The 26,347-nt window shown below is 50.3% G+C and overlaps 8 protein-coding genes across 8 annotated transcripts; 5 read left to right on the top strand and 3 right to left on the bottom strand.

The window, feature by feature from the left end:
• Nucleotides 1–538: 538 nt before the first annotated feature.
• N7443_008357 (60S ribosomal protein eL8) lies at nt 539–1,656 on the bottom strand (the record flags this gene model as incomplete). The annotated part of the gene is made up of 3 exons (XM_056888413.1): nt 539–1,249; nt 1,311–1,391; nt 1,654–1,656. The coding sequence occupies 3 exons, from the start codon at nt 1,654–1,656 to the stop codon at nt 539–541; spliced, it is 795 nt and encodes a 264-aa protein (XP_056737715.1).
• Nucleotides 1,657–2,090: 434 nt separating this feature from the next.
• N7443_008356 (putative AP-3 adaptor complex subunit sigma) lies at nt 2,091–2,702 on the bottom strand (the record flags this gene model as incomplete). Its single annotated transcript, XM_056888412.1, has 2 exons — nt 2,091–2,576; nt 2,634–2,702. 2 exons carry the CDS (start codon nt 2,700–2,702, stop codon nt 2,091–2,093), a joined length of 555 nt encoding a protein of 184 aa, XP_056737714.1.
• Nucleotides 2,703–2,894: 192 nt separating this feature from the next.
• Nucleotides 2,895–3,895, top strand: N7443_008355 (translation initiation/elongation factor MRX8; the record flags this gene model as incomplete). Its single annotated transcript, XM_056888411.1, has 2 exons — nt 2,895–3,412; nt 3,469–3,895. 2 exons carry the CDS (start codon nt 2,895–2,897, stop codon nt 3,893–3,895), a joined length of 945 nt encoding a protein of 314 aa, XP_056737713.1.
• A 1,826-nt stretch (nt 3,896–5,721) lies between these two features.
• N7443_008354 (F-box/WD repeat-containing protein) lies at nt 5,722–8,954 on the bottom strand (the record flags this gene model as incomplete). Its single annotated transcript, XM_056888410.1, has 2 exons — nt 5,722–8,481; nt 8,541–8,954. The coding sequence occupies 2 exons, from the start codon at nt 8,952–8,954 to the stop codon at nt 5,722–5,724; spliced, it is 3,174 nt and encodes a 1,057-aa protein (XP_056737712.1).
• A 1,821-nt stretch (nt 8,955–10,775) lies between these two features.
• On the top strand, nt 10,776–11,988 carry N7443_008353 (uncharacterized protein; the record flags this gene model as incomplete). Its single annotated transcript, XM_056888409.1, has 6 exons — nt 10,776–10,898; nt 10,968–11,009; nt 11,098–11,120; nt 11,170–11,419; nt 11,467–11,734; nt 11,786–11,988. The coding sequence occupies 6 exons, from the start codon at nt 10,776–10,778 to the stop codon at nt 11,986–11,988; spliced, it is 909 nt and encodes a 302-aa protein (XP_056737711.1).
• Nucleotides 11,989–14,846: 2,858 nt separating this feature from the next.
• Nucleotides 14,847–17,093, top strand: N7443_008352 (uncharacterized protein; the record flags this gene model as incomplete). Its single annotated transcript, XM_056888408.1, has 1 exon — nt 14,847–17,093. One exon carries the CDS (start codon nt 14,847–14,849, stop codon nt 17,091–17,093), a length of 2,247 nt encoding a protein of 748 aa, XP_056737710.1.
• Nucleotides 17,094–18,424: 1,331 nt separating this feature from the next.
• On the top strand, nt 18,425–19,975 carry N7443_008351 (putative UDP-galactose transporter; the record flags this gene model as incomplete). Its single annotated transcript, XM_056888407.1, has 4 exons — nt 18,425–18,493; nt 18,564–18,593; nt 18,653–19,624; nt 19,682–19,975. The coding sequence occupies 4 exons, from the start codon at nt 18,425–18,427 to the stop codon at nt 19,973–19,975; spliced, it is 1,365 nt and encodes a 454-aa protein (XP_056737709.1).
• A 379-nt stretch (nt 19,976–20,354) lies between these two features.
• N7443_008350 (uncharacterized protein) lies at nt 20,355–25,336 on the top strand (the record flags this gene model as incomplete). The annotated part of the gene is made up of 11 exons (XM_056888406.1): nt 20,355–20,586; nt 20,636–20,782; nt 20,835–21,849; nt 21,908–22,089; nt 22,139–22,827; nt 22,890–23,465; nt 23,519–23,610; nt 23,662–23,670; nt 23,723–23,820; nt 23,869–24,310; nt 24,358–25,336. 11 exons carry the CDS (start codon nt 20,355–20,357, stop codon nt 25,334–25,336), a joined length of 4,461 nt encoding a protein of 1,486 aa, XP_056737708.1.
• Nucleotides 25,337–26,347: the final 1,011 nt, after the last annotated feature.

The following is a 26,347-nucleotide window of genomic DNA, read 5'->3' as shown; positions in this document are numbered from 1 at the left end:
AATCGATTTCGATCAGCTCAACGATGATTGAGCAAAGGTTAATAAATACGTCCTCAAGAATAGCTCGAAACTCCGGGAAAGACTTATGATACGGACTTATGGAGTGCCAAGGGAGTCACGAGACGTGACTCGCAACTCGGAAACTCGGACGTTGGACGTGCGAAATTCGCACACGAACTACAAGATCGATTTACGAACTTTACAAGAAACAGACACATTACACAAGCAGACATTACACAAGCAGACTGCATAAACCAATCTCTAATTATCTACTTAAAGCCATATTGAACTGGTAGAGAAATGGATTCATGGGTATCTGCGAGAAAGTGGTACATAAGGCGTCGAGAAGTTCGTGAGAAAAATTTTTCTTTTTGGAGAAAACAGGATTCAAAGGGCCGGAAGGCTCTTTCCACCCATCTATTAAAGCTAAGTCATCCGGAGCCTTGGAAGACCCTTGTTTCCCAATAGAACTTTTTAGGAGTGCGCTGGAAAGCGGCGATCCCAACCAACAAAAGCTAAGTCACGGAAAAGAGTGAGCTTAGACCTTGATGGCAGCCTCAGCAGCCTTGGTCTTCTTGAGCTGCTTGGCGTTGGCCTTGGAGCCCATGATACCACCACCCCAGTGGCGGCGGGTCTCCTCGTACTTGTCGGTGTAGCCCTCCTTGATGGCAGAGAGGAGCTTGGAGAACTCGGCCTTGTCCTCGGCGCGGGTCTCGGTCAGAGCGAGAACAGCGGAGGTCTTCTTGTGGACGACGGTACCGAGACGGGCCTTGCCCTTCACGATGGCGTAGGGGACACCCATCTTGCGGCAGAGAGCGGGCAGGAAGACAACGAGCTCAATGGGGTCAACATCGTGAGCGATCAGGACGAGGGAAGCCTTCTTGTTCTCAACGAGGCCGACGACGTGGTTGAGACCGTACTTGACGTGGTAGGGCTTCTTGGAGACATCCTCCTTCTTCTTGCCCTCGGAGACGGCGGTGGCCTCCTGGACGAGACGCTCCTTCTTCTCGGCCTTGGTCTCAGGGCGGTACTTGGCGAGGAGCTTGAAGGTCTGGGCAGCGGTGTTGCGGTCCAGGGTGTTCTGGAACTGGGCAATCGCCGGGGGAACCTTGAGGCGCATGTTCAGAATCTTCTTCTGGCGCTGAAGGCGGACATATTCGGGCCACTTGACGAAGCGGGCGAGGTCACGCTTGGGCTGGATGTCCTGGCCGATGCCGTAGTTGCGGGAACGCTTCTCGATGAGAGGGTTCTGTGATCGTTAGCCATCTTCGTCTTCTTTTTCTCAACCTGCCAGTGGGAAAGAAACGTACCTTAGCGGCCTTCTTGGACGAGCCAGCCTTGCCCTGGGGGTAGGGCATAGCGGCGGTCTTCTTTCCGGACTTAGGGGCAGGCTATCATTGAGAAAAGAAGATCAGCGATTGTCCACCACGGGCTGCATCTTCTTGAAACTCGTAAGGAGAGCGATGAGTTGAGGCCGTGTTACGGGCTCCAACTCATGCTTCCAGCCAAATCATCGCCAATCGCACACATCTCTTTCGAGGCTGTGTGCCAAAGACGGAATTGCTTCGATTGCGAACAATCGGAAGCAGGTGAATTGTGTTCACGGCATCGCTGCAGCAGGCGAAGCCTTTACAAAGGCGCTCAGGTGCTTACCATTGTTGTCGATGGGATCGGTGCGCTGTTGACGATTGACGAAGAAGAAAAGAAAGAATGTAGCGGTGCGGATCTTATGAATTTCTCGTGGGTCGCGCTAGTGCGGACATGTGACTAGGGTTAGGGCACTTTACCAGATATGGGAGGTCACGTGACATCTATGGACAACATACAGCATCCGGGCTTTTCTTCAAGCACGTCCTTTCAATTGCAAAAAAAACGAACAATGATTTGGTCGAAACAAGTAGATCTGGTGTATGAAGCAAAAATGGGATATTTGTTGGGGCGGGCATCCCGGAAACACCAGAATATCGCCCCGTCTAAGCCTACCTCTCAGTAAAAACAAAGTACAAAGTCTATGTACAGACAACAAAACGCAAAACGCCGAAAAAGCCTGCCATCCAACATTGTCGCCTTCTAAACAGTAGTATATTCAATCACCGCCATGCCCCCAACCCGGGCAACGCCCCCCGACCCAAACTCGCACTCGCCGCCTGAACGGCCTTCTTCTTCCCCGCATAGCCCTCCTGATTCCGCACGCCAGCAGTAATCTTATCAATATTTGTCTCAACAACAACGCCTCCAACAATCATCTCGCTCAGCACAGCATGCATGGTTTCATAACCAAAGATCAAGTCCAGCTCGCAAACGTTCTCGAACATGCGGTCCAATGCCTCCACGAAGACTTGGATCAGATCGATGAGAGCGAGTGGTGACTCTGTAGATGTCGAGATCATGATGAAGGAGAGCGTGGCGTAGGTGCGGTAGGTGATTTGCGTTGGCGCATCGGAGGGGCCGGCTGAGGAGCTGGCAGCGCCTTGGGAGAGGATTGGTGGGAGGGGGAGGAAGTTGCATGCGCTCGACGGGCGCCGGGCGACCAGTTTGTATATTTGTTCGATCAGTGATTGCTGTGTTTGGGTGTCCTGGTGTTGTGTCAGTTCGTCATGGTGTTGGTTATGGCCGTGGAGTGGAGGACTCACGAGTTGGGTGTAGAACTTGGTCAGCCGGGGCTGACCGTTGTTGTTGAAGACCAGCACGGCGTTGATCATCGTGACTAAAGTGATGGAGCGCTTCAAGGAATAGACAGATGAGAGTATGTAGAGTCCAACGAGCAAGTCGAATCAGGTTCATGGAGGATGATGCTTATCGCCGATAGCTCGGTCTATCTGAACTGGCCCGTGCGCGTATTTTCCGAAGAACTTCATGGACTGCATTTGCCATTTCTCCATGAACAACCCAACATGAAGACATTAAGCTGCAGGCTCTCAAAACCTGCCAGGCGTCTATACTCAACGTCAAAACCGACCCCCAATGCAGGCCCTCCTCCCCCAAACCCCAACAAGCGCGACTTGAAAGACCTCGCGACCTCCGATCTCTGCTATTACTGGGATACGAAATCGCCCACCGCCGAACAATTAGCCTTCGCCAACAAGCTATTCACACCCTCGCGTCACTCTCCACTGAAGCTATGGTCCGCATCCAAGTTTCGCACGACGCCAATGTCATCTCTTGAGCCCGAAGTCGCATTCTTGGGGCGTTCGAACGTCGGCAAGAGCTCTTTATTGAATGCGATTATGGGACAGGAGATATGCTGGACCTCGTCGAAACCAGGTCGCACAAGGGAAATGAATGCGTTTGGAATCGGGGGGACAAAGGGTGGCGAGCATAAAGTTGTGCTTTTGGATATGCCAGGTTATGGAAAGGCTAGTCGGTCAGAATGGGGGTCGGAGATTATGAAGTATCTCAAAGGTCGCAAGCAGTAAGTCTCTCCCGCATAGTCATTGTGGAGGTATAAATGTTAATGCGCTATTCCAGACTCCGTCGAGCTTTCATCCTCGTCGACAGTGAACATGGCATCAAGCCAAACGACGCCTATATTCTCGGTCTCTTCCGGCGCTACGCAATTCCTCACCAGATTGTTATTTCTAAAGTGGATAAGGTCCTCGGCAAGAAGCAAAAGCAAGTCAAAACTGGCGTGTCGACTATCGGACTCCAGCGTCTTCAAGAAATGCTTCAAGGTTTGCGCGAGGCTGTCCAACCGGATATCCGTGTTTCCGAAGGACCTGGTGCCCTGGGAGAACTTATTACATGCAGCGCAGATATAAAAGTTGGACCCGGTCGTGCGCTGGGCGTTGATGCTGTGCGCTGGGCGATTTTATCAGCGGCTGGCATTGATGGAAGCTTAGAGGGCGGGACCCTCGCTTCTGAAAAAATGTCGGCTGCTTCGAGTGCCTTGCCCTAAGGTTGAGTGGTGGTGCACATCAAATTATAAAATTTGCCCTGATATCATAGCTCGTGCCTATGGGTGAAACCTAGCGGGAACATTAGTTGGCCGTGGCACGTTCTTTACAGACATTACGGTAACCATATGTTTCTATTACTATGTGCTTATGCCCCCCCCGGCATGAATATCAATACCAATACGGCTAGGGAGAACACACACACAATGTGATGTACCTGTTACATAGCCTCGCTGGCTCATCTTTCCGAGACCAGCGATTAGCCTAAATATCATTATACCCATATATCAAGCACATTTCGCATTCCTCACTCGCGATCCACACTGACTAGAAGCATCTACATAGATGATCCTGGCATTTCGTGTTATATCGTACTATTAATGTCTATGTGTGATTTCTGGGGTTATCCTGCTATTTGATGATAAAATGCGCGTCCGAGGGTGTCCAGAGGGCCGGTATAAGGCCATTCGGCTATTACTAGTATAGGCTTAGGCTATATCGCCGCAGAAAGTTCAAATGGCCTATACAAGCCATCAAGACGCCCTCTGGGCTCTGGGGTATAACAAACCTCAAATAGCAGGACAACCCAAGAACCTTCAAGAACACTAACGGAACGATAAATTACCACCCGAGACCTGTCTTGAGCCGGCATAAAATCACTGAAGCCGCTTGGCCATCCCCAGCAGCTTCCTTTGTAGCACGAGGAGAGCTTGCAAACTAAGCGAAGCCCTAGATGGTGAGGTAGCATTGGCAAGGCCATCTAACCTAGAATCTACATGAGCATACCAAAGGTGTTAGCAATCACCTCATAACACTCGCTGTCTCCAAATCGAACTTACGGCAACAGGCATACAAATGTATCTTAAGGCGGTATTTAGGTGTGACACAAATCGTCGATATCACGAAACATCAGGGTTTGCAGCATTTGGTAATGTAGGTGCATAATCGGTCGTCGATAACGCCACAAGTGTAGCCGTAGCAGTGACTGTGATTATACGTATAAGGGTCGAGCACATTTGGAGAAAGGAAGAATTGGTTTACGAGTGTGAGAAAGGATGGCATGGGTCCTATAGCACCAAAGAATATGAGCATCATTAGAGTATAAACATATCAACATGGAAGAACAACGAGAAAAATGCACTGAAGAACATTCAAAACTACCAAATGACATGCATTCGAACAGCACGCTAGAATTAGCCCAAGCCGACAGAATATGGGGTGTTTGAAAAAGAGCATCTATTTTCTTTTCGAGACAAACACACTAGATTTCCTTCCTCAATTACTTCAAATTTGCCATGGACTGCACTATAACCATTAAGTTCGCCTACATTCTTGAACAGAATTATAAACATCAAATGTATCTATTACCACTGGATCAGACAAACTAAACAGGTAATAAGGAAAGGAAAGGGCATTATTGGTAGCCCCAAAACGCCATAACCAGCTTCACGAATAGACTCAGATACGAAATGGGAATGGATGTGGGCATAGGTGCAGTATAATGACAAAGTAAAGAAGACAAATAAGATAATGCAGAGGGGTTTCAAGATTTGATGAGAAATGAAAAGATGAAAAACCCCCTGCGAAAAAAAGTAACATCTAACGCCTGTCCCCATCGTAATGCTGGATGACCAAAGAATGCTGACCGCGCTATGCAAAGGATTTTTTCCCAAGGGAAGACAAGAGAGCCATAAGGATGGGGTATCGAGTATGAGTAATAGTGCGAAAAAGGATGGAAATAGAATGGCAGAGGAGTAAGGAGGTTGAGGAAGTAGGGAAATGAACAAGACATCCGGCGTTGATGCGTCGGAATTAGACCAGCCGACGATTAATCAGAATCGGAGTCGGAATCCACACTGCCGCTGGAAATCTCCCGTCCGCGACGGTTGACTGCGACTCGCTTGCCGAGTTTATTTTCGGGGACACCATCACGAGCGGCTCCGAAGTCGAGGACCTCGATGTAGGTCAAGCTATCACGCTGCACGGCAGCGACACAGCGTCGGTCATTGAACTTGACTTGCCACACCCCGCTGAGGTCGGTAAGAAGGTCGCGAACGCAAGCGCCGGTGCTAACATCCCACATCTTTAGGGTGCGGTCCGATCCAGAGATGACCTTTTGACCGTCGTGCTGGAAACAGGTGATGGCACCAGTGTGGGCGCTGAGCATGTTTTTGCAGTGACCGTGTTCGGGATCCCAGATGCGAAGGGTAGAATCTGCGGCAGCGGAGACCAGGAAATCATTTTGCAGGGCAAGTAGACCGACGAGAGAGGTGTGACCTTCGAGGTTATAAAGAAGAGACCCATCATCAAGCGACCAAACCTTGACCATGTGGTCCATAGCACCGCTGATGCAGCGATTGCGTTTGGGATCCAAGACGACACTGTACACCTTCAAGGAATGGCCTTGCAGAGTGTGCAGAATTTGTCCAGTTGAGACCTTCCACACTCGCACGGTACAATCATAACTCCCGCTCACAAGGGTGTCGCCATGAGCTGCGATTGCGCGAACGGAATGTGTGTGGCCAGTTAGCACCCTGACAAAGTATGGACAGTCTGTATCATCGGCAAGAGGCCCGGTCGGATAGTAGACGGGATCTCCTGGCTTGGGAAGTTTCCAGACCCGCAAGTTAGAATCCCGAGAGCCAGTGATAATCATGGGTTGCTTCGGCATGATCTCGGGCCGACCATTTGCATCCCGTCCAATTTCAGTTGGTAGGACGATCTGCAAACAGCGCACGGTGGAAGTGTGGCCATGAAACACCTGAGTGCACCGAGCTCGTTCGATATCCCAGACACGCACAGAGCGATCAGTTGATCCAGAAACAAGAGTATTCCCGTAATATTCGAGCGCCCAGACACCACCTTCGTGGCCTTCCAGAGTAGCCTTCAAAGCGCCAGTCTTCGTTTCATATACATTAATGTTGGTGTCGTCACTTCCAGTAAGAATCTTTTCAGTATCGAACTGCAGACAGGTAACAACATGACGGTCATGAGCACGGAAAGCAATATGCTGAGGCTTAACTTCAGGCTTCATCCATCCTCGGCGAATGGCATGGTGCCGGCGATATAGGGACTTGTAGAGGTACATTCCGCGGAGAGAAGGCAGACCGACTTCGGCATAGGGAACAGCTGCAGCTGCAGCGTTAGCGGCGGCATACGGTGCTTCTGATGCGGCAATATCTCTCTTCCAATCTGGCTCATGGTAGTCCACACCACTTCCGCTGGAAGAAATCTTGCGTTTTGCGAGTTTCCGACTGGAAGCACGCGTGTTTGCTTTCCGCTTCGGGCGTCGAGAGCCCAGAGCTGTCAATGGGGATCTGTCGTTGGCAGCAGAAGAGGATGGTAGTGGAGGTGCCTCATTGTCTCCTCTAGACCAAGGTAAGCTGAGATCTCTTTCGAAATCGTCCACACTGCTGCACTGCCAGCCCCATCCTTCCCGAATAGCCCGTTCTAGCTCACCCTCGGAAAGAAGGTGACCGTCGAGGTCAAGAAGCTCTTTCCAGCTCTTCTCGTCCGAGCTGATGATGTGCCGCCATTTTTTCGAAACTTGAGCCGCACGGCACATTGTTTGAACGTCCAAATACTTGACAATGTTCAAGCTGAGTTCAAGCGGAAGCAAGGCCAGGAAATCGCATTTCAAAGTCGGGTTAACAACGTCGGCTACGAAATGCAAAGTCGGTTTGGGGCATCGCCGCAAAAACTGATACATCAGATAGGTCTTCAATTCTTCAGGGACGGAGTCAAAGAACTCCAGCACCTTGGGCATATCCATGAGCGAGGGAGCTGATCGAGAGGCAAGACTCTTTGTCCGGGAGGACTCTCCATCATGAAGTCGCATTGCCCGGGAGTGGCGTGATATATTGTGGTCAAGGCTGGAATCGGTGTCCACGTCAGGCCCTTCTGATTCAAAAGAAGACTCGCCATGAAGAGCATTCATAGCAGCAACTGGGGACAGACTAGGGCTTGGTAAGCACATATCCTGGGCCATAGCATTATCGATTGCGGAAAGCTGAGAAGTCAGGTCAGGCCTTGGCTGCGATGTAGGTTCAGTTGAGGCAAATGATGTGCTTTGAGTGGAGGCCAGGTCGGATCCGGGGACCTCATTGGAGTCAGCACTCTGACTTTGTAACTCCCGGTTCTCGGGAAGTGTAATATTTCGCATAGCCCCAGAGCCAACTTCAGCTGAAAGAGGTGAGCGCAGAAGGGTTTCCCTGCGCGGGAAATTCGCGCTGTGCATCCTCGGCCTCGAGGCAGCACTTTCCCCGATACTGCCGACATTATGCTCTGTTTCCGGAGTGACAAGACCGGCGGGTGAAAGCTGTGTTGTTGTTGAAGCTCCGTGACGAGTCCGCCGAGCCACAGGCTCCGCTGGTGCACGGGACGCACGGGTACGAGGGAGAATAGATGGGCGAGGGTCGGGGTTGGAAACAGGGGAGACGGGGCGGTTTTGAAGATTCGGCAAACCTAGTCGAATCACTGATCTAGGAGGAGCGAGTCGTCGAGCAGAGCCATCGTCTTCGGAAGAGAAAGAGTTCACGGAGCGAATTAGTCCATTGGAGGACTCGAGGGCATCATTCCGTTCCTTGAACTGGAAGAACGTTAGCACTCCTGTGGAATATTTCGGGAAAGGGCATCAGAAGTAGTTACCTCGATTCCTGCCGTGGCAGCATCCTCGGGTTCATTGAAAATGATGGATTTGTCACCAACCTTAAACCGGAGATTCCTCAGAGACGCGGGTGTGGGTGACGCGGCGAGGGGATACTGTCGGGCATCGAGGTCCTTGACAGCCCGCGGGGGCCTGATGACCAGAGGAGGGAATGAGGTGGTCGTAGTTGTTGTGGTGGTGACTACTGTGGTGCGAGTCGTCGGGGCGAACGAGAACTGCCCGAAGGCGTCGTTCGAGGGACCCGGGCCGAGGTCATCCTTCTCATGGGTATCCATATCGCGTTGACGAGACTGAACGAGACGAGATTCGGAGTAGCAGGTATCATGGGAAGGAGGAGAAGCGAGCGACGCGTTTTGGTCGGGGTGGAGCAGTGAAGTGGGTTTATCTGAAGCCATCACGGAGCGAGATCAGGGTGGGGGAAAGAGATCCAAAGATCACAGCTCACAGATCCTAGATCCAAGTAGAGAGTAAATCTCGACCACCACTTAACAACCTCCACAGAAGACGAGACCATGTAAGTGAAATTAAGAGGACATGAACATGGCGAGATGAGACGCAAGGATGGTCAAAGGGGAGAAAGAACCAGTGGCGGCTGACAAGGGCGAGAAAGTTGGGGCGGAGAACAACAAAATCGAGAGGTGCACGATGTCATCAACGCCTTCACTTCCACTCGGCTTTCTACGTTTGCTAAGGTTGGCTACCGTTCTTCACTTTTAATGTTCCATCGAAATTCTGATTTTTCCGAGCCACCGAGGTCAATATCGGGATTCCCATTTCCTCTCACAGGTCGCCGAGTCGCCTCCAGGGTGAAAACTTTGAACCCCCGTGATTCAGAGGCACTAAGACCGTCACTTTTGCATATCATTGCCATCCGCGTAGACTGGATTAATCTCCATATTGATTAGGACAAGATGATTCCTGTCCAAGGCGAACCGAATCCATCAGATAAACCTGTTTGCAACCTCACCCTCTCCACACTCACCCTCAACATGGTCCAGACACTTTTGCCTGGGTCGCCACTGGGTCACGTGGAGCGGGGGCTCCCGTTCCCTGTTTCCGCCACTCGTTACAAGTTATTCCGCACCCTTCCAAGGTGCTTTCCACCTTGAGGGACGTGCGTGGTCGTCTCTGTTGACTTGTACTCGAGGGGTCACCCCAAACCCCGAGATCTCCAGAGCAGACAAGGGGTACTCAGATTCTCCACCCCTTCCTGACTTGGCCCCAGTATGTACCCTGCGCGTCACCTGCAGGTACCCTAGCCCATTGGACCCTTGCTCGTGTTCGATAGATAACTTTGTTTTTTCCATATCAATCAGGCGGGTTGGCTTCGTATAGATTCAATATATCCTCACAGGCTCAACTGGGCATTTTTGAAAGAGTCATGCTTTCTTTTTTCTTATGTCGTGTTCAACATTGAGACCCATGAATATGTTTTTGCCTCCAGGTTTCCAATTCTCAACATTTGAATGTTGTCTCAAGCTCTGTTGGTATTCTATCATGGATGCATCTATGCACCAAGTAGGAGGACTTCCGGGGAGATACATTAAGCGGTTTTCTTCTCCGTAATACTACCTAATTGCACATCGTAAAAAGGACCGCCCATCCTCGCTGCCCCTTCCTCGGCCACATCCCGGCTACGGCATTAACATTTCAAATGATTGCTCCCAGTAGCAATTACGTTTTTGCTCAGTATCAAGCGGAGAATACCTTAAGTTTCAGCGGACGCTAGGGTGTTTCTAGTCTAGGCCCTCGGCTCTTTACTAATAGGGTCTTCCCTGTGTCCGCTATCAGGGAATTTGTGGAGAACGGACCTACTGCCAAGGTCTTCATGCACAGACCCCAGGAGCACTGGGATGGCGGTGATGGGACAACGATATCGATTTTGCTTATGGGACATAAGGAGCATAGTGGAAGGATAATGTCAATATTAGCGATAGGACGATATGAATAGCTGTTATTTTCAGAGCAACGATCGGGTCACAGAGGTTCGATTGATGGCCAAAATGGTTAGATCTGGGCCCTGTTCCTATGGGATGATTGATCATTGAAAGGGCTTCGAAGATGAAAAAACGTAGAATATCGTGACTTTTCTGCGTTATAGGCTGGCCAGCAATCCAAATCTTGGCTCATCGTCGCCTTACTCCTTAGACTCTCTACTCTTCCGTTGGTACTCTCTACCCCGCCACGAAAAAGATCTCTCTTTGATCATTACCAATATGTCTCCAGTCAAAAGAAAGAGAAAATCGAGATCACCTGCGACCCGCTCGTGGCGGCGCCGCGTCGCCGCCAATGCTCTGAAGCCATGTCGGGCCAAACTAGGCCACCAGTACCCAGCCTGGGTGAGTATCCTGTCTTGACTCTTCTTACAATTGACCAAAGACAACTAATGAGATGCTGACTTCAAACAGGCCCAAAGCCTAGAGCTGTTGAAGATCGCTGTGCATGTCACGGTAAGTACACCGTCTTACTCCACTTGACACCTCCGATGCTTGCATTCCCTGTCGCCATCGTGTATATACTCTAACATCCTGTACAAAGGTCGCATTCATACTTTTCATGCGGTTCGTTTCCTTACCCAAATGACTTGGCACTCGCTGAATCAATTTACAGTGAGCTCCTGCCGGGAGAGGCATTCTGCGATCGATCGCTGGGCAAAGTGAACGTCGGACAGATTTACACATATGAAGACTTCCTCACTGGATACCAAGAGACTCCCCTGGAAGGAAGAGCCGCCTCGGCCCATGCGAAGAAGCTTAAAGCTGCAGCCAAAGCAAAGAAGTCGGATGGATTTAAGAACCCCTGGGTGAAGATGATCCAGAGAGGCACTGATGAGGTGGCAAACCAGATTCGAGATTGCATGGTACGGCAGTCCCTCCTCTGTTGATCTTTGCTGATCTTTCTCTCCAGCAAGAAATCGGGAACGGACTTGCACGCCGCCGGCTTGACACACTTACACTCTGCGTGAGGGCAGGGTTCGATGCTCACGATGGTTCCCTTCCTTTGTTTGAGACTTACGCCATGAGGTTCGTGTATGGTGGGAAGCGTGGGTTTGCAGACAAACTTGATGGCATCATTGATCCCATTCTCAGACCACGATCGTTGAATGATATCCGTAAGCACATTTACAATGTGTCTCGAAAGCTGACCATGCTCAAGAATGCTCCTGCGCCTCTCAGTAAACCGAGCCCCATTTTATGACGCTCAGCTGGGGACTGACACATATTAGGCGGACGACAACTCGGAATCGTCATGACTTACAATAAAGCAAGCGAAATACGAACTGCCGAGTTCGAGTTCTCCTCGCCCTCCACTAACAGTGACAGAAGTGGAAACCGGGCTTCTGAGCTTGACCAAAACTGGGACGAGCTTACTGAAGTAGGTGGATTATTCGACACGGGATATCATGTGTCAGCTCATCATCTCTTCTAACCGTTGATTTTCTTTGCTGATAGTCAAAAGTACAGAGCTCACAGTCAGCTACTACCAGTGCCGTTCTATGGTTATCTACCATTCTCCATCCGACCATACAGAAGAATCGAATTCTCGACGTGGACATCCATGGATCCTAGCTGAACCAGAGTGGAAGGGCAAGTTCACCGAAGGCTTCGCAGATTTATGCCCATGTCACTTGATGCGCATTCACGACTGTCCGAATATTGTTACAAGAACAATGCGGACAAAATTGCCTCAGTTGGCTTTTCCAGACTGATGAGGATTGTCCCAGGTCGACCGGCGCTTGCAAAAAAAATAAAATCACACTTCCTATCACGATGTGGACGGGGAGTTGTTTTTGAATGAGTAATAAAATGTGATGATGGATCAGAGTTCTCACAAGCATTTTCTAGAACTAGTCTCCCAAAAAGACATTTTTTGGGGTTGGTATTAATTCGCACTAGTGTCTCAAGGTGGACTTGCTCAAAATTATTCCACGAAAAAGAGAAAGGTGAGGCAGGTACAGCAAACTCCCCATGCTGGCCCGGTCACCAAGATTTTGGAATGATCTACAAATAATCCACCAAGGCGAAACACAAGTGTGCAGAACCATGGGAATGATCGCTACTATTGTGCGTTGGGCGTCCGGCCGCGCGGGTGGACTATTGAGGCACCATTAGCCGCTAGCTTCACCGACCATTTGGCATAGCCGACCTATATTGGAAACGAGAGCCCCTCTCACAGCTGTCAAACCGGGCGTTTGGGTTCAATAGTGTCGCCGCTGCTGTATGTTTGGGTATGTGCACTGCCGCAACGTTCGGCTGTCTCGTGCATGCCAGGCTGAATCTGCACGATTTCATACTTTCCAAGCACCCCTATTAATCCCTACAGTACAACTTAAATTAAATATCGGATCACCTGACTGAAGCGGTATGGTGCTCAGAGTCCGAGAATACGCAGAATGCCTAGTCTGATCGGCGCACGGCCAATCGCGGGCAATTTCGACATGGAACCCCCGATCTCGCGCAGATGTGGTTGCCCCGGAGTGTCACTGCACCTTGTTTCCGTTACCTGTGGGTCTTAGACACGGCACACGGCTGGAGGACGGAGCTGCCCGGGTATGATGATCTTCGTCTCGATCGATTTTGCTCGGACCAGCTGGGTAAGACGAGGCTAAAGCGTGGTGGCTGGCAAACCAGATCTGTGATTCCCTTTAATGCAACATTGTTTCTCAGACATGACAGCGTTGACAGGCAATTATTCTGTAACATGTCATGCCTGTCAAAGATAGAACCAGGGTCCGGGTTCCACACCGAGTGTTTCATCGTGAATTCCGGAACCACCAAGCACGCGGACGCGGACGCAGGCGCGGGCTGTGTTCTAGGTTTGTGTTTATCGACCAACCTGCAACGGAAGTAAATGACAGTGCAAAGAATGGGACACACGGAGGGCGATCATTTCCCCGTGTGCTAAATGACAAGGATAGGGAGACAAGGCACGGTATTTGTCACGGGAAGAACAACTCCGCGATTACGATGGCGATCAAAGTTCTCGCACCGTCAGGCTGGATCGATATACATAGACAATCGTAGAGATCGACTGTTCCTGAATGAAGCGACGAATTGACGCTGAAGCTACTGCGGTAGTGGCTCCATTGCTTACCCTTTTAGGTCAAGACACGAATCCACACGGGGGCCGAGGGCCGGCCTGTGAAGGAAAAAAGCACAGGGCAGAAAAGGGGCAAGAAGGCCGTGTGGGGATCGCAAACAATAGAACCATACGTAATCATGGAATTGTGGGCGTACGTTAGTAAATGTATAAAGCGCCTTCTAGCAAACCCAATCTTGAGGGCTGACGATTTCGGAGGATTCCAAGGGTTGGAATCGGGACGCGAGACACGTGCAGTTTAAGGTTGGCCCGCAGTAAGGGGGCTGTTTCTTTTTACAGCGCGTCCACCTGCGTAATGTCCTGGGATTTAGATATCCGCAATCTCCTGCACTTTACAGTAATGAAAGTAGTATTTCCACAGGACTCCGTGCGCCAGGAACCACAGTTGGGCCACATCTGGTTCATGGATTGAATCGGACCAATACCGGTGTCTATTGGCGATGCGGAAGTGGATGCCTGTCGATACCTTCTATCTTAGAGGGGAAAAACTAATGTAGCTCAGCTTGCCGATCCGACTCCTCCATTCGAAAATAAAAATAAAAATAAAAATTGAATAATTAAATCATGTCCCAAAGGTGCCTGGGGCCAGGAACCGAGATGGCTGGCGTTCCAATGGCAGCCCAGATGCGATCCACACGTAAATGAAACACAGCCGTGAGCATGGACTCTTCCCCAATCGGCCAGTAAGGATTCTAGTTCCTAGAAATTAGCCCATGATGCCCTGATGTGGGCCACCCCTATTAAGTACGCCGATGTGTAGAGGGACTCGATCATAGAGCACTAAACGTGTGTTCTCATTTATTAGGTTCTCTAGTTCTCACCTCCCCTTTAACTCTTTTTTTTCCTACTCTTTGCACTCATTTGCTTCCGACCCCCAGTCTTATTTTCTTTACCTATCAATTTTGTAATTCTTTAATCTTGTTTTCCCTTTCTATTATTCTGGTATGTGTGGAGGCCCGACAACTCCCTCTGGTTCCGAGCTGGAGCTGTGCCTGAGAAAGGAATCGCTGACCCGTCTGTGGAGTAGATCTGGCAGGGGAAATTACTTGAACCCATTTACGCAATTGAGCATTTTTGCATGACCGACTTTCCCTTCTACACCGCATCTTTCTATGGCGAATCGAGATCCCTCTCCAGTGCGTGTGCCTTTACGAACTTCCAGTCGAAACTTGCTGCGACCTAGCGCAATGGATAGCAACGAGGACGTGAGCATCACGGAGCGCAAGTCCTCAAAGGCGCAACGCATACTAGGAACCGACCTACCCTTCCCAAACGGCCGGTGGGACAAGCCGCAAAAGCCACGCCGATCAAGCCTTCGAACTCCCGACGAATCTTCACGGCAGCAACGAAGTAGCTTCCTGCCTTTTCCTTCGAGTGAAGCGGTTCCACCCCAGAATCTCCGTGTTCGCGCTTCATCGCCGTTGCTGGGCCACGATTACCGATCTCAAGATTCTGCCCCTCCACTCCCGAAGCCTTCGAAAAAAGTCCACCCGTCCGGTTCTTCTTCCACATTATTTTCTTACTTTAGCTCGAAGGAGAAGGAGACGAACTCGAAATCCGTCAAGTCCGGGAAGTCCGGGAAATCGAAACCCACAACACCAAACCATGCTAGTCTTCAGCCCAGAGTCCGCCACGAGCTACAGGCACATCCCAATGTGACATATCAACATCAGCAAGCCCAAACACCGCCGAAGGAATCTAAGCGAAAGCTTCGCCCGCCCAGAATTGATCTTTCTATCCTTTTCCCGAAACCTCGAAACCCTGCCACTCAAAATCACCTCTTGTCTCCTCAGCGAGTGACCAGCTCTCCCTCTCCTGTCTCCACCGTCGCTTCTGATTGGCCTTCGAATAGAGTTGACCGAGTGGAACGACTTTGTAGCACCTCTGCTGTGCGAAAGCTTCAGGTCGGAGAACCACTACCTCAACGGACCTCGGCTATCCAACATGAGGCTCCGAAGCCTCAGAATGACCGGTCGGATCTGTTGTCGATTCCCGAGATGAAAGATGGCGAGTGGTCGCCACGTTGGGACAACCCAGAACGCACAGTCGGCACGAGTGAGATTGATCTTGCTCTGGACCGATATGCAGGACGCCGGTCCCCCTTCAGCCGCTCTAGTGTTTACACCGCCAGTCGGGAGCAGCTGCCTCAGGAGCAGCAACGTCCCACGGAAACGATCCAGCAAAGGCGTACCCATAGCCCCGTCAATGGCAAACGCAAGGATCTATATCTGTCTCCTAACTCCCAGCCTGATGCAAGCCGGGGCCAGAACCGGAACCGCACCAATAGCAACACAAACAGCACAAAGACAACATTGACCAAGAAGAGCAGCAAGAGCACCTTGAAGAATAAGGACTTGCAGAAGTCTAGTGTTCTCTGTCTTTCTTCGTCCGAAGACGAGGACTCCGACCGGGATACGACGCCTACCGAGAACGCTACCGGCACCAGAAACAAGAATTTCAGGGACAGCGTGGCTACCTATGGCGACTACGAGCCTGAGATCTATACTGCCTCAACTGCTCACGCCACAGTCGGCACACCGACATTGAAGAGGGTCGACCGAGATCGAGCACCTTCTACCAGCAGCCGTGGATCCAGCCAAGTATCTAGCCGCAGATCTAGCTACATTCCTCCCATTCCTCAGACGCGCAGACATACTTCCAATCCGTCCAGCAACACGCCGCCTGCTGTGGCCCAGCGAATGTCTAACCAGCCTCACCGGAAAACCAAAGTTCCTCTCATTGCCGAGCCGGATATTTTGAACCAGTTCCCGCAGTCGCGCACGCGCACGCCAGAGGAGCTGAAGAAGCTGAAGGAAATGAATCGGAGAAGCCGAGTCATTGCAGTGACTCGGCAAGAGCAGGATCTTTTGGAGGCGATGCGAGTTCGTAAGGGCAAGATCACACCGAGTATCTTTCAAAATAACGGCTCTCAAGCCGACCGCAACTCGGTGATATCTGGTCCGTCGCGGGATTCATTCTGTGGTTCGGATACATCTTTCCTGCGTCTCAGTGCAGCCTACCCGCCTTTCAACGCCCAGTCAGAACAAGGTGCATCCCACATGGACAAGCATGGTTCTTCCTCGCAGAGTTCTGGTTCTGATACTGAACAGAAAACTGGTAACTCGATTGCCTCTCCCCGTTTCAGTATGGGCTACTCCGAGAGCCTTCCGTCACCCGCTACCAGCGGTGCCTCCCCCCTTACGCCAACCCTCCCCATCCATCGCTTCTCTCCGCTGCCATCCCCGAAGCCCCCGCCTCGCGGCCCGCCCCCGGCCATCCCAGAGGACCAGAAGCAGCACATTCGCCGTCGCACCGACAGCAGCGAAGCTATCATGCTTAACGATAACGGCGAGCAGCGCAAGCACGATCTTCCTCTTTGGTCGTTTGACTTTGATTGGAATCAAGACCGGACTAGCGTGACTGCCGTGCATTAAGATCTGCATCTGCATGCTTGACTCCCGACTACCGACTTCCGAATTCCCGACCATACATTCACTTCCTATTTCCTATCTCAATTAATTCCCCTTCTTGTATAACCAACCTTTTCCCCGATCAGACTCAACAGTCCCGCGACCATTCTCTTCCTACTAGAGCATTTTCCTTATTGGCATTTCTTGCATGATGGCGTTGTTTATTGTTTTTTTCCCGACCCTTTGGGGCACCGTGTCTTATGAACACCTTCCATATGACTCACCGAGTCCACTACAATATCCCCGAAGATTATACATACCACGGGCTTTTAATACCCGACTATATCTCGTATTCCCACAATCGTGTTTCGAAACTCTCTGGACCTAAATTTCCTATCTCAAAGACTAAGCCTTAGCAATAGGGAAGCCAGCACAGATCGTACACGCTGCCGATGAGTCCCGATCACACATAGAACCTCCTTTCCACGCAATGACCCTCAAACGGAGACGCCAGCCCTAATCGTGTGGCTGACCTGCATAAGGGCAGAGCCCAATCACACAGTGGCTGGACGGGCTGGTGCCGACTGGATAGACACGCAAACGATCGACATCACAAAGGACACGCGCAAGTGGACTGCTTTTGCCTCCATCCTATGCATTTTCCCCGTCTAGGGCTTGTTGGGAGCGAATGACGACGACAGAATGGGGGGTAAGGAGGCGGTCGTACAGCGTGGACACGGGCTTGACGTCAGGCAATAAAGCCCCTGGCTGGGAGGCGCCCAAATGGCGCTCAAATTCTCCCTAGACACCTGCAGCTGATCTTCAGGAAAATCAAAACCAACTAGTTCACCACGGAGTTGAATCTTGTGCCCAAAAGTCACGAGTTTTAGACCTCATCGTATGGCCCCGTGATCTACACCGCTTGTTCACATCTTAAAGCTGTTTCCAAGGTTTCTATACCCCGGATTCACGTTTCACGTTTCACACCTATTCCTCGGCCACTCTCTTCTCCCCCCCCCCCCCCACCCCCCAAAGATCCCTCAGCGGACATTTTCTTGGTTTGCCTGTGGGCGATCTTCCTCTCCTTTTCACCCCAGCCACCTCGCACGGAGCTCCGCCGTGATCGACACCCGAACCGAAGCCCTGACGCCAGGCCCTAGAGGATCTTCCAATCCCATAAGTGTTGCGCGTCGGTTCTGCTACTTCTCTGCCAGGAGCCTTTGTGCAGCCATTCGATCTTCGTCGTTCCCTACTTTCACCTCGACTTTCCTCGTCCTGGCCACCTGTTTGTTTTTGGCCCCGTGCGGAGACTACACCCACCTAAACACGCGAACACGTTTCGAAGCTTTGTCGTCATGGGAGATCGCTCACAACGTCAGCCATCATGGGTGCGGGATGCGACGAGAAATGTGCCCTGGATTTTAGTATGGACTCCAAAATCGCGAATTTATGAGTGCTGGGCTATTGGCTGACTCATTGTTTCTTCCGACGTAGCTCACGGCGCAGTCCACTGGATTCGTGTTGGTAGGTCATCTCGAATACCCTCGAGCTGAGCGATGGCTAACAATGACTTCTGCGTTTAGTTGGCTCATTACTCCCGTGTTATGCCGCCCACCGGTGGAAAGCGATACCTGACCTCTACCGCGGTTTTCCTGAACGAGGTCGTCAAACTGACCATTGCACTCACAATGGCTCTCTACGACGTCTCGAAGACCGCACCGCCGTCCCTTCCCGCTACATCCCTATTCTTCTCTCTCACAAGCGCCGTATTCTCAGGGGATAGCTGGAAACTGGCTATCCCTGCAATTCTAGGTGTCCTTTCCAACTCCCTCCAATACATTGCTCTGTCCAATATGCGGGCAGCAACCTTCCAGGTCACATTCCAGCTGCAGTTTTTGACAACGGCAATCTTTGGTCTGATGTTTCTGGGCCGCAACATTGCGCCGCGCAAGTGGGGGTTGCTGCTATTGTTGGTGGTTGGTGTTGCTTTAGTGCAGATTCCCGATGCCAACTCCGAGCCGATGGCGTTACAGGAAGATGGCTCTTCGCTCCACTTCCCTCGTTCTCTCGAGGAATGGAAGGCTGTGAAGGGTGGTGGAAACCTACACAAGCGGTCTGCTACGTACGAGGGCATTGAGGAGGATATTGAGACCATTGACCCAAGGCTCAATGCTGCGATTGGTCTACTTTCGATTATTGGCGCTGCAGTCGCGTCTGGACTCGGGGGCGTCTATTTCGAGAAGGTGCTGAAGGATAGCTCGAGCCACACTTCTCTGTGGGTGCGTAACGTGCAGTTGGCTGTTTACTCTATCTTCCCGGCTCTGTTCATTGGCGTTGTCTTCCGAGATGGCGACAACATCGCCAATGACGGGTTCTTCCAGGGCTACAACTGGCCCGTCTGGTCTGCTATTGTTGTCCAGGCTCTTGGTGGCATTCTCTCTACCTTTTCCATCAGTCACGCACAGAGAGATGCTAAGTCTCTGGCAACCACTGCGAGCATACTCACAAGTATCGTTGGAAGCTTCTGGCTCTTCAACTTTGAGCTCACGGCAAGCGTATGCATCCCATGATCCCCTTGAATCTACAGACAAGTGCTAACGTGACAACCGCAGTTCTTTATTGGCTCGGCTGCAGTCCTAGTCGCTGTTCACTACTATGGTAACCCTAGCTTCAGCCCGTCGGGCAAGATCCCTCCGCCAATTCGCGTGGATTCGTATGAAAAGGAGGGCGGCGGTGATGGATCGCCTGTTGCACCACCTAATGATTTCTCCATCAAGCTTCCAAGCTCCCCCTTCTTATCATCAGATGGCATGTCAAGCTCCCGACCCACATCTCCTAACCCGGGCCAAACTCGTGTGAGCTCAAGTCGGAATGTGAGCAGCAGCAGCTATTTTGAAAAGGAGTAATTGTACAGATAGTATGAGCTGTCTGTTCTCCGACTCTCTACTTTACGGTGATACGATCTTGGGTACCTGATAGATGAGACGACCAAGCCAGTGGTTTGCAACCACATAGGCTATTACTGATGTATGCCCCCATATTCGGGCAATTCTTTGTGAGCGTATTATATAACGTTCAGAAACCGTTGGGCTTTCAATTATGTATGCATATATACGAAGCAATGAGATGCTTTCATATACCCCTATGGAATTCGACTTTTGATGTCCTTCTGCTCCGGCACGAGACTTGGTCCACGTGCCCCGGTCCTCTCTACAACCTCACTCCTGTGACCCCCCCTCCCCATTACGTATACCTGTACTTAGCTCTGCTTTTTGTTCGTTCATTATGGGAAGGATGCCGTTCTCGCAGTCCAACCCCTTTGAACCGTCCTCCAAGCGGCGGCGGGTAAACATCAGATCTGCCAGCTCCCAGGGCGGCAGAACTGGGACAATTGACCAGAGGCTCATCAATGGTTCACAGCACCAACGTTACTCCAGCTCATTCCGTGACGATACCTTGTCTCCCAAGAACCGAATTCCGTCTCTTCAAGATGCGGATTCTCAATTGGATATCTTCGGTGAGTAATGGCTTCTGTATGACAGCCCAGCCCGCTGAGTGACTTTCAGACCTCGAATTGCTCGCTCAAGAAAGTGAAATCGGCAATTCTCACGAGGTTCAGCATGGCTTTTCTCGGGAGACACCTCGACAAAGTCGATTTGTCTCGGCGTTTCAGCAGCCCAGTGCTCCAACCCAGAGGTCACGTTTCTTTGATGGCGAGTGATCCAGTTGCCTATTTCAGGCTAGTTCGATACTGATTTATACCAGCAAGTCCAAGCATGACAACTCTTCGGCCACTTGAGTCTATACCGGAATTGACCTCTGCGCCACCTTCAAGTCCACTGATCATGCTCAACAAAAGGAAAGAAGAGCCCCGGACGGAACAGAGCCAGCGAGACCGCACATATGATCTGAGTCAGTACTATACAACTCAGTCCACGCCACAGCTACTCTCCCCTTTCCAGCCTAACTCCGAAATGTCTCCCTATGATCGGAAAAATCAGGGCCCCTCTTCGCCTTTTGCCAACCTTCCACCCTCTGTCCGAGGAATTGTACTGGTCTCAAAGGACAAATTGCCCGAGTCGTATCGATCCTTGTTCCCGTTCCCGCTCTTTAACGCCATTCAGTCGAAATGTTTCCAGTCGATCTACAATTCGAATGACAATCTCGTTCTATCTGCACCGACCGGAAGCGGGAAAACAGTAGTTATGGAGCTTGCAATCTGTCGACTCCTCAAAGTTCTGAAAGACGAGCGATTCAAAGTCGTCTACCAGGCACCGACCAAATCTCTGTGTGGTGAAAGGTTCCGTGACTGGAACACCAAATTCTCTGCATTGAACCTCAAATGTGCTGAACTCACTGGTGATACGGACCATAACCAGCTGCGAAGTGTCCAAAGCAGCCAGATAATCATCACAACGCCTGAGAAATGGGACAGCATGACGCGGAAGTGGAAAGACCACGGACGTCTGATGCAGCTGGTTAAGCTGTTCCTTATCGACGAAGTCCATATTCTCAAAGAAAGTCGCGGTGCTACACTTGAGGCTGTCGTGTCGCGAATGAAAAATATTGGATCCAATGTCCGTTTCGTTGCTCTCAGTGCTACTGTCCCGAACTCGGAGGACATCGCTACTTGGCTAGGTAAGGATGCGACGAACCAGCATGTCCCTGCGCATAGGGAACACTTCGGCGAAGATTTTCGCCCTGTCAAGCTGCAGAAGTTTGTGTATGGGTATCAGCACAATACGAATGACTTTGCGTTTGATAAAGTCTGTGGATCCAAGTTGGTCTTCTTGAATACCTCGGGCGCCGGTATCGCATGCTCATTGATAACCTTATAGACTTCCTGATGTCATCGGAACGCATTCATGCCAGAAGCCGATCATGATCTTCTGCTGTACTCGGAACTCGGCAGCGGCTACAGCTAAAGACCTTTCTCGTTTGTGGGGCAAGACGAACCCACCTTGTAGGCACTGGAAAGGTCCGGGTAGGCGGATTGAAGTGGATAATGAGGATCTCCAGAGTATGGAACTTTTTTAAATAGTATGTAAAGCCTTGCTGACAAGACTCAGCAACAATTTCTGCCGGGGTTGCATTCCATCACGCCGGACTCAGTGCAGGCGACAGACATGCGATCGAAAAGGGATTCCTGGATGGTCACATCAATGTCATATGCTGTACTTCGACTCTCGCCGTCGGTGTCAACCTGCCGTGCCAGTTGGTTATAATCAAAAATACAGTTGGATGGCAAGGTGGTGGTTGTAAGGAATATTCCGATCTGGAAATGATGCAAATGCTCGGCCGCGCAGGTCGACCTCAATTCGACGACAGTGCAACAGCAGTTATTCTGACTAGAAAAGAACGCGTGACTCACTATGAGAAACTGGTTTCCGGCTCCGAGAGTCTCGAAAGCTGCTTGCATCTCAATCTCATCGACCATTTGAATGCTGAGATCGGCCTGGAGAATGTGAAAGACGTAGAGTCGGCTACAAAATGGCTCGCAGGCACCTTTCTGTCCGTTCGACTTCGTAGAAACCCAACTTACTACAAGCTCAAAGAGGGTGCGAGCCAGGAAGACGAAGATGAGCTTCTGCGGCAAATATGTGAGAAAGATATCAAGCTTCTCCTGGAATGCGATCTTGTCGACACTGAACATCTCCGATCAACCCCGTTCGGTGATGCCATGGCGCGATATTACATCCGATTCGAAACCATGAAGACTATCCTCTCGTTGAAGCACCAGGCTACGATCTCGCAAATTGTAAGTGCCGTTCTGTCACTGCCATTTTGCGCTTGAAAATGCCACAATACTGACAAAGGCAGCTGGAAGCAATCGTCCAAGCTGAGGAGTTCCGCGAAATTCGCCTCAAAGCAGGTGAGAAGTCACTCTATCGCGAGATAAATCGTGACCCTGGCATCCGCTTCCCTGTCAAAGTCGACATCGCCTTGCACACGCATAAGATCTCGCTTCTTCTACAGTCAGAACTAGGAGCAATCGATTTCCCCACAGACGACCAATTTCAAAAACACAAGTTTTCTTTTCATCAAGACAAGAGCCTTGTCTTCAACCATGTCAACCGACTGATACGCTGCGTCATTGACTGCATGATTGTGCGCGAGAATTCCGTTGAGGTTCTGAATTCGCTGGAGCTTGCGCGCAGCTTCGGAGCAAGAGTCTGGGACCGTTCACCACTTCAAATGAAGCAGATCGATCAGATTGGAGTCATTGCTGTTCGAAAACTGGCCGCTGCGGGGATTACGGATATCGACACTCTTGGGAGTACTGAGGCTCATTTGATCGAGATGACGCTTAGCAAGAACCCGCCCTTCGGTATAAAATTGCTGACACGACTGAAGGAGTTTCCAAAATTGCGCGTGGCTGTGAGAATTGTCGAAAAGGTATGTTCCCATGACTTTAAGTGGTGAAGTCTACCTGCTCAAGGTTCAACCAGGATGCAAAGCTTGGAAATGTCAAAGTCCGCTTCCACATCGAAGTTGCCTTCATGAATGACAAGATTCCGGTCTTTTCACAGCGACGACCTGTGTATGTTTGCTGTTTGACGGAGACGTCTGACGGTCGACTGATTGACTTCAGGCGCATACGGTGAGGCTTCGCTAGTTGCTCTTGTAACCTTAAGATGCTAAAGGATCGCTAGCGCCAACAGGCTTCAAGATGGGCTGGATTTCACTCTCATGGCAGAGCTGAAGAAGCCACATGACTACATAATCTGCCATGCCATGTGCGATGATATCGGTGAGCTGTTTTTCGTGGTCTAGATGAGTCGTGCTAACTAATGTATAGCTGGCACTGCAAGACAGGCCGAGCTGCACCCTCATGCTCCTTCTTATCTGTTCCCCGCAAAATCGAGAGAGGCAGGTGCCAAAGTCCGTGTGCTGAAGCCCATAATGGAGACTGTCCAGTCACAGGATAGGAAACAGTCGGGAATTATGCCAAAGTTTGACGACTTTGACGGTGATGATTTGGAGCTGGACGACTTCCTGACTGCAGCTCAGCGTCGAGACAAAGCAAAACAGGCTGCTGAACCGAAGGAATCTCAAGTTGAAGAATTTGAATGGATGTCAATTAGCAACACTTCAAGTCCCCAGCGTCGCCCAGAGACAACCAAGCCCAAAGCTGACGACTGGGTCGCTGACATGGGTCTGCTTGACGATAATGATAGAGGAACAATCAGACTTCCAAATGGGAATTGGGCTTGCAATCATAAATGCAAAGACAAAACGAGGTATGAGTATACTGGATACCATGAATACAATATGCTGATAACAATAGCTGCAAGCACTTCTGCTGCCGTGATGGTCTGGAGAAGCCACCCAAACCCAGCAAATCGCGGACTTTACCAAATGACAAATCTCCCGGCCTCAACCAATTGACTTTGCCAGCTGCCATCAAGAAACGAGACGCATCGAATGATGCACCCAGGAAAAGTCAAGCCTCAAAGTCCAAGATCACAAAGAAGAGCAGCAATCTGTCGACAGCCAAGTATTCCATCGCTCCTATCAAGCGAATCTCGTCGTTCCAATCTCAGCTGCGAGGAAAGCCTACCAGCAACAGTAGCCAGTCAATCATCGAGAAAGAGGGTCACGAGAGCCGAGCCCGGACCAGTTCCAGTGACATTGAAGATTTTAGCTTCGCCGATCTACCACCAACGGGGCTTCTAGCACGCAGTGTGCGCAGATTCGTCAAATCAAACTCACCATTAGTAGAAAAGACGTACCTCAAGGAGTCAGAAGATGCCATTATCAACCCAAAATCTTTCGAAATCGAGAATAGTGACCAAGATTTGATCGTGCCTGACTCAACCAGAACGATTTTCACCGCAGTCGTTGCGGCCACTCCGATGCCCGCGAGTCAAAACACTCAGCACCGCCGTTCTCTGAAGCGCCGGTCCATTTTCGACATCTGGAGCGATGATGTTCTCGACTCTGAAAGAGATATCTTCACGAACCCGAGTTTCCTGGACAGCTCCGCTACGACCGCGCCTTTCGCCCCATCCACTGCAAACACGACCCGAAATCTGAAACGCACAATCCATGTCCTCGAAGATACACATGGTAATGCTCAGAAACAAGATACTCAGCAGACATCCCGGGAATCCACTCAAGAACCGGATGACCCGGAAGTAGAGGAGCCGGTCCCTGTTGAAGCTAAAGCTGAAACAACTTCGACTGCTGAAGATGCCCCCACTGGATGGGAGGATATTGACAGACTTATGTTCGAGGAATATGGTCGCTTTATCAACTTTAATTAGGCGCTGACATTATCTGTTATTATGAATGAGTGCATTTTACTGGAGCAATGGCGCTGATGCTTGATTATGGACGGATCTGACCGGCATGGTGTGTTTTGAATTATTGACACTCGATATCTTATATGAGCTCCGAAAGATGGATGCATGTGTTAGTGGTTATATTATCAGGCTATATTATTCTACTCTAATACATTTTATCAAAGATTATCCAGAAATTTCTCTGCTAGTAGCTGGTTCTCTCAATTCACAAAGCGTGGGAGTTCTTCCAAGGTTACTAGACCGGGATTCCCATACCTTCGGGCGTAAACTTGGAACAGGAATTTCATATAGAAAGCAAAAATTAATTAACTGAATATCCTTCTTGGGCTTCATCTCATTTCTTTTGTCCTCCTTTCTTGATAGACTGCTCTACATCTACTCTCTTAAAGCGATATTTCTTCTCGCCTGTTGTCTTACCTTCCTCTCCGATTCCTCCCCATAACGAAGACATTTGACATTCACGAAGAAGCTAACAATTCGACGAGACTTACGTTTATTGGGGAGCTTAGCTCTATAATTCCAGGTCACAGCATGTTTCAAAAATTGTAGATTTTGAGGACTGGTCAAAGTCTATATGATTTCTGTGGTGTTTGACAAGCTGAAAATTGTCTCTGTAACGTATGCAACAACTGAGAATGTCGGAAAGTGCTTTAAGGCCATCGTCAGCTAACCCATCGTGAGTTCTCTGAGTGTGGCAAATTGAGCCCCGGGAGGAAAAGTTGGCTCGCAACTAATAAGATGTGGAAAAATGGAGAACCAAAATACCTAGGCAGGTCTCGGTTCTTCGGGCATTTGGCTTGTCTCATCTTCAACGGACGTGCGCCCTTTTTGACCGTTCTCAATTACCGAGGTCGCCCCTTAAATCGTGTGTATGACCTCTGTTTACCTGTTGAAAGGAAGGCGTGATAAGCTCACAAGGTCTACCAGCCCACTATGAGCATGCAAGCTTTGCCAAGTCTAAGCGATATTTCT

The sequence above is a fragment of the Penicillium atrosanguineum genome (assembly GCF_028827265.1).
Source record: "Penicillium atrosanguineum strain IBT 20685 chromosome Unknown utg000007l_segment0_segment0, whole genome shotgun sequence".
Lineage (NCBI taxonomy): Eukaryota > Fungi > Ascomycota > Eurotiomycetes > Eurotiales > Aspergillaceae > Penicillium > Penicillium atrosanguineum.
Note: the sequence above shows the minus strand (reverse complement) of the source record. Positions and strands in the feature narration are given on the sequence as shown.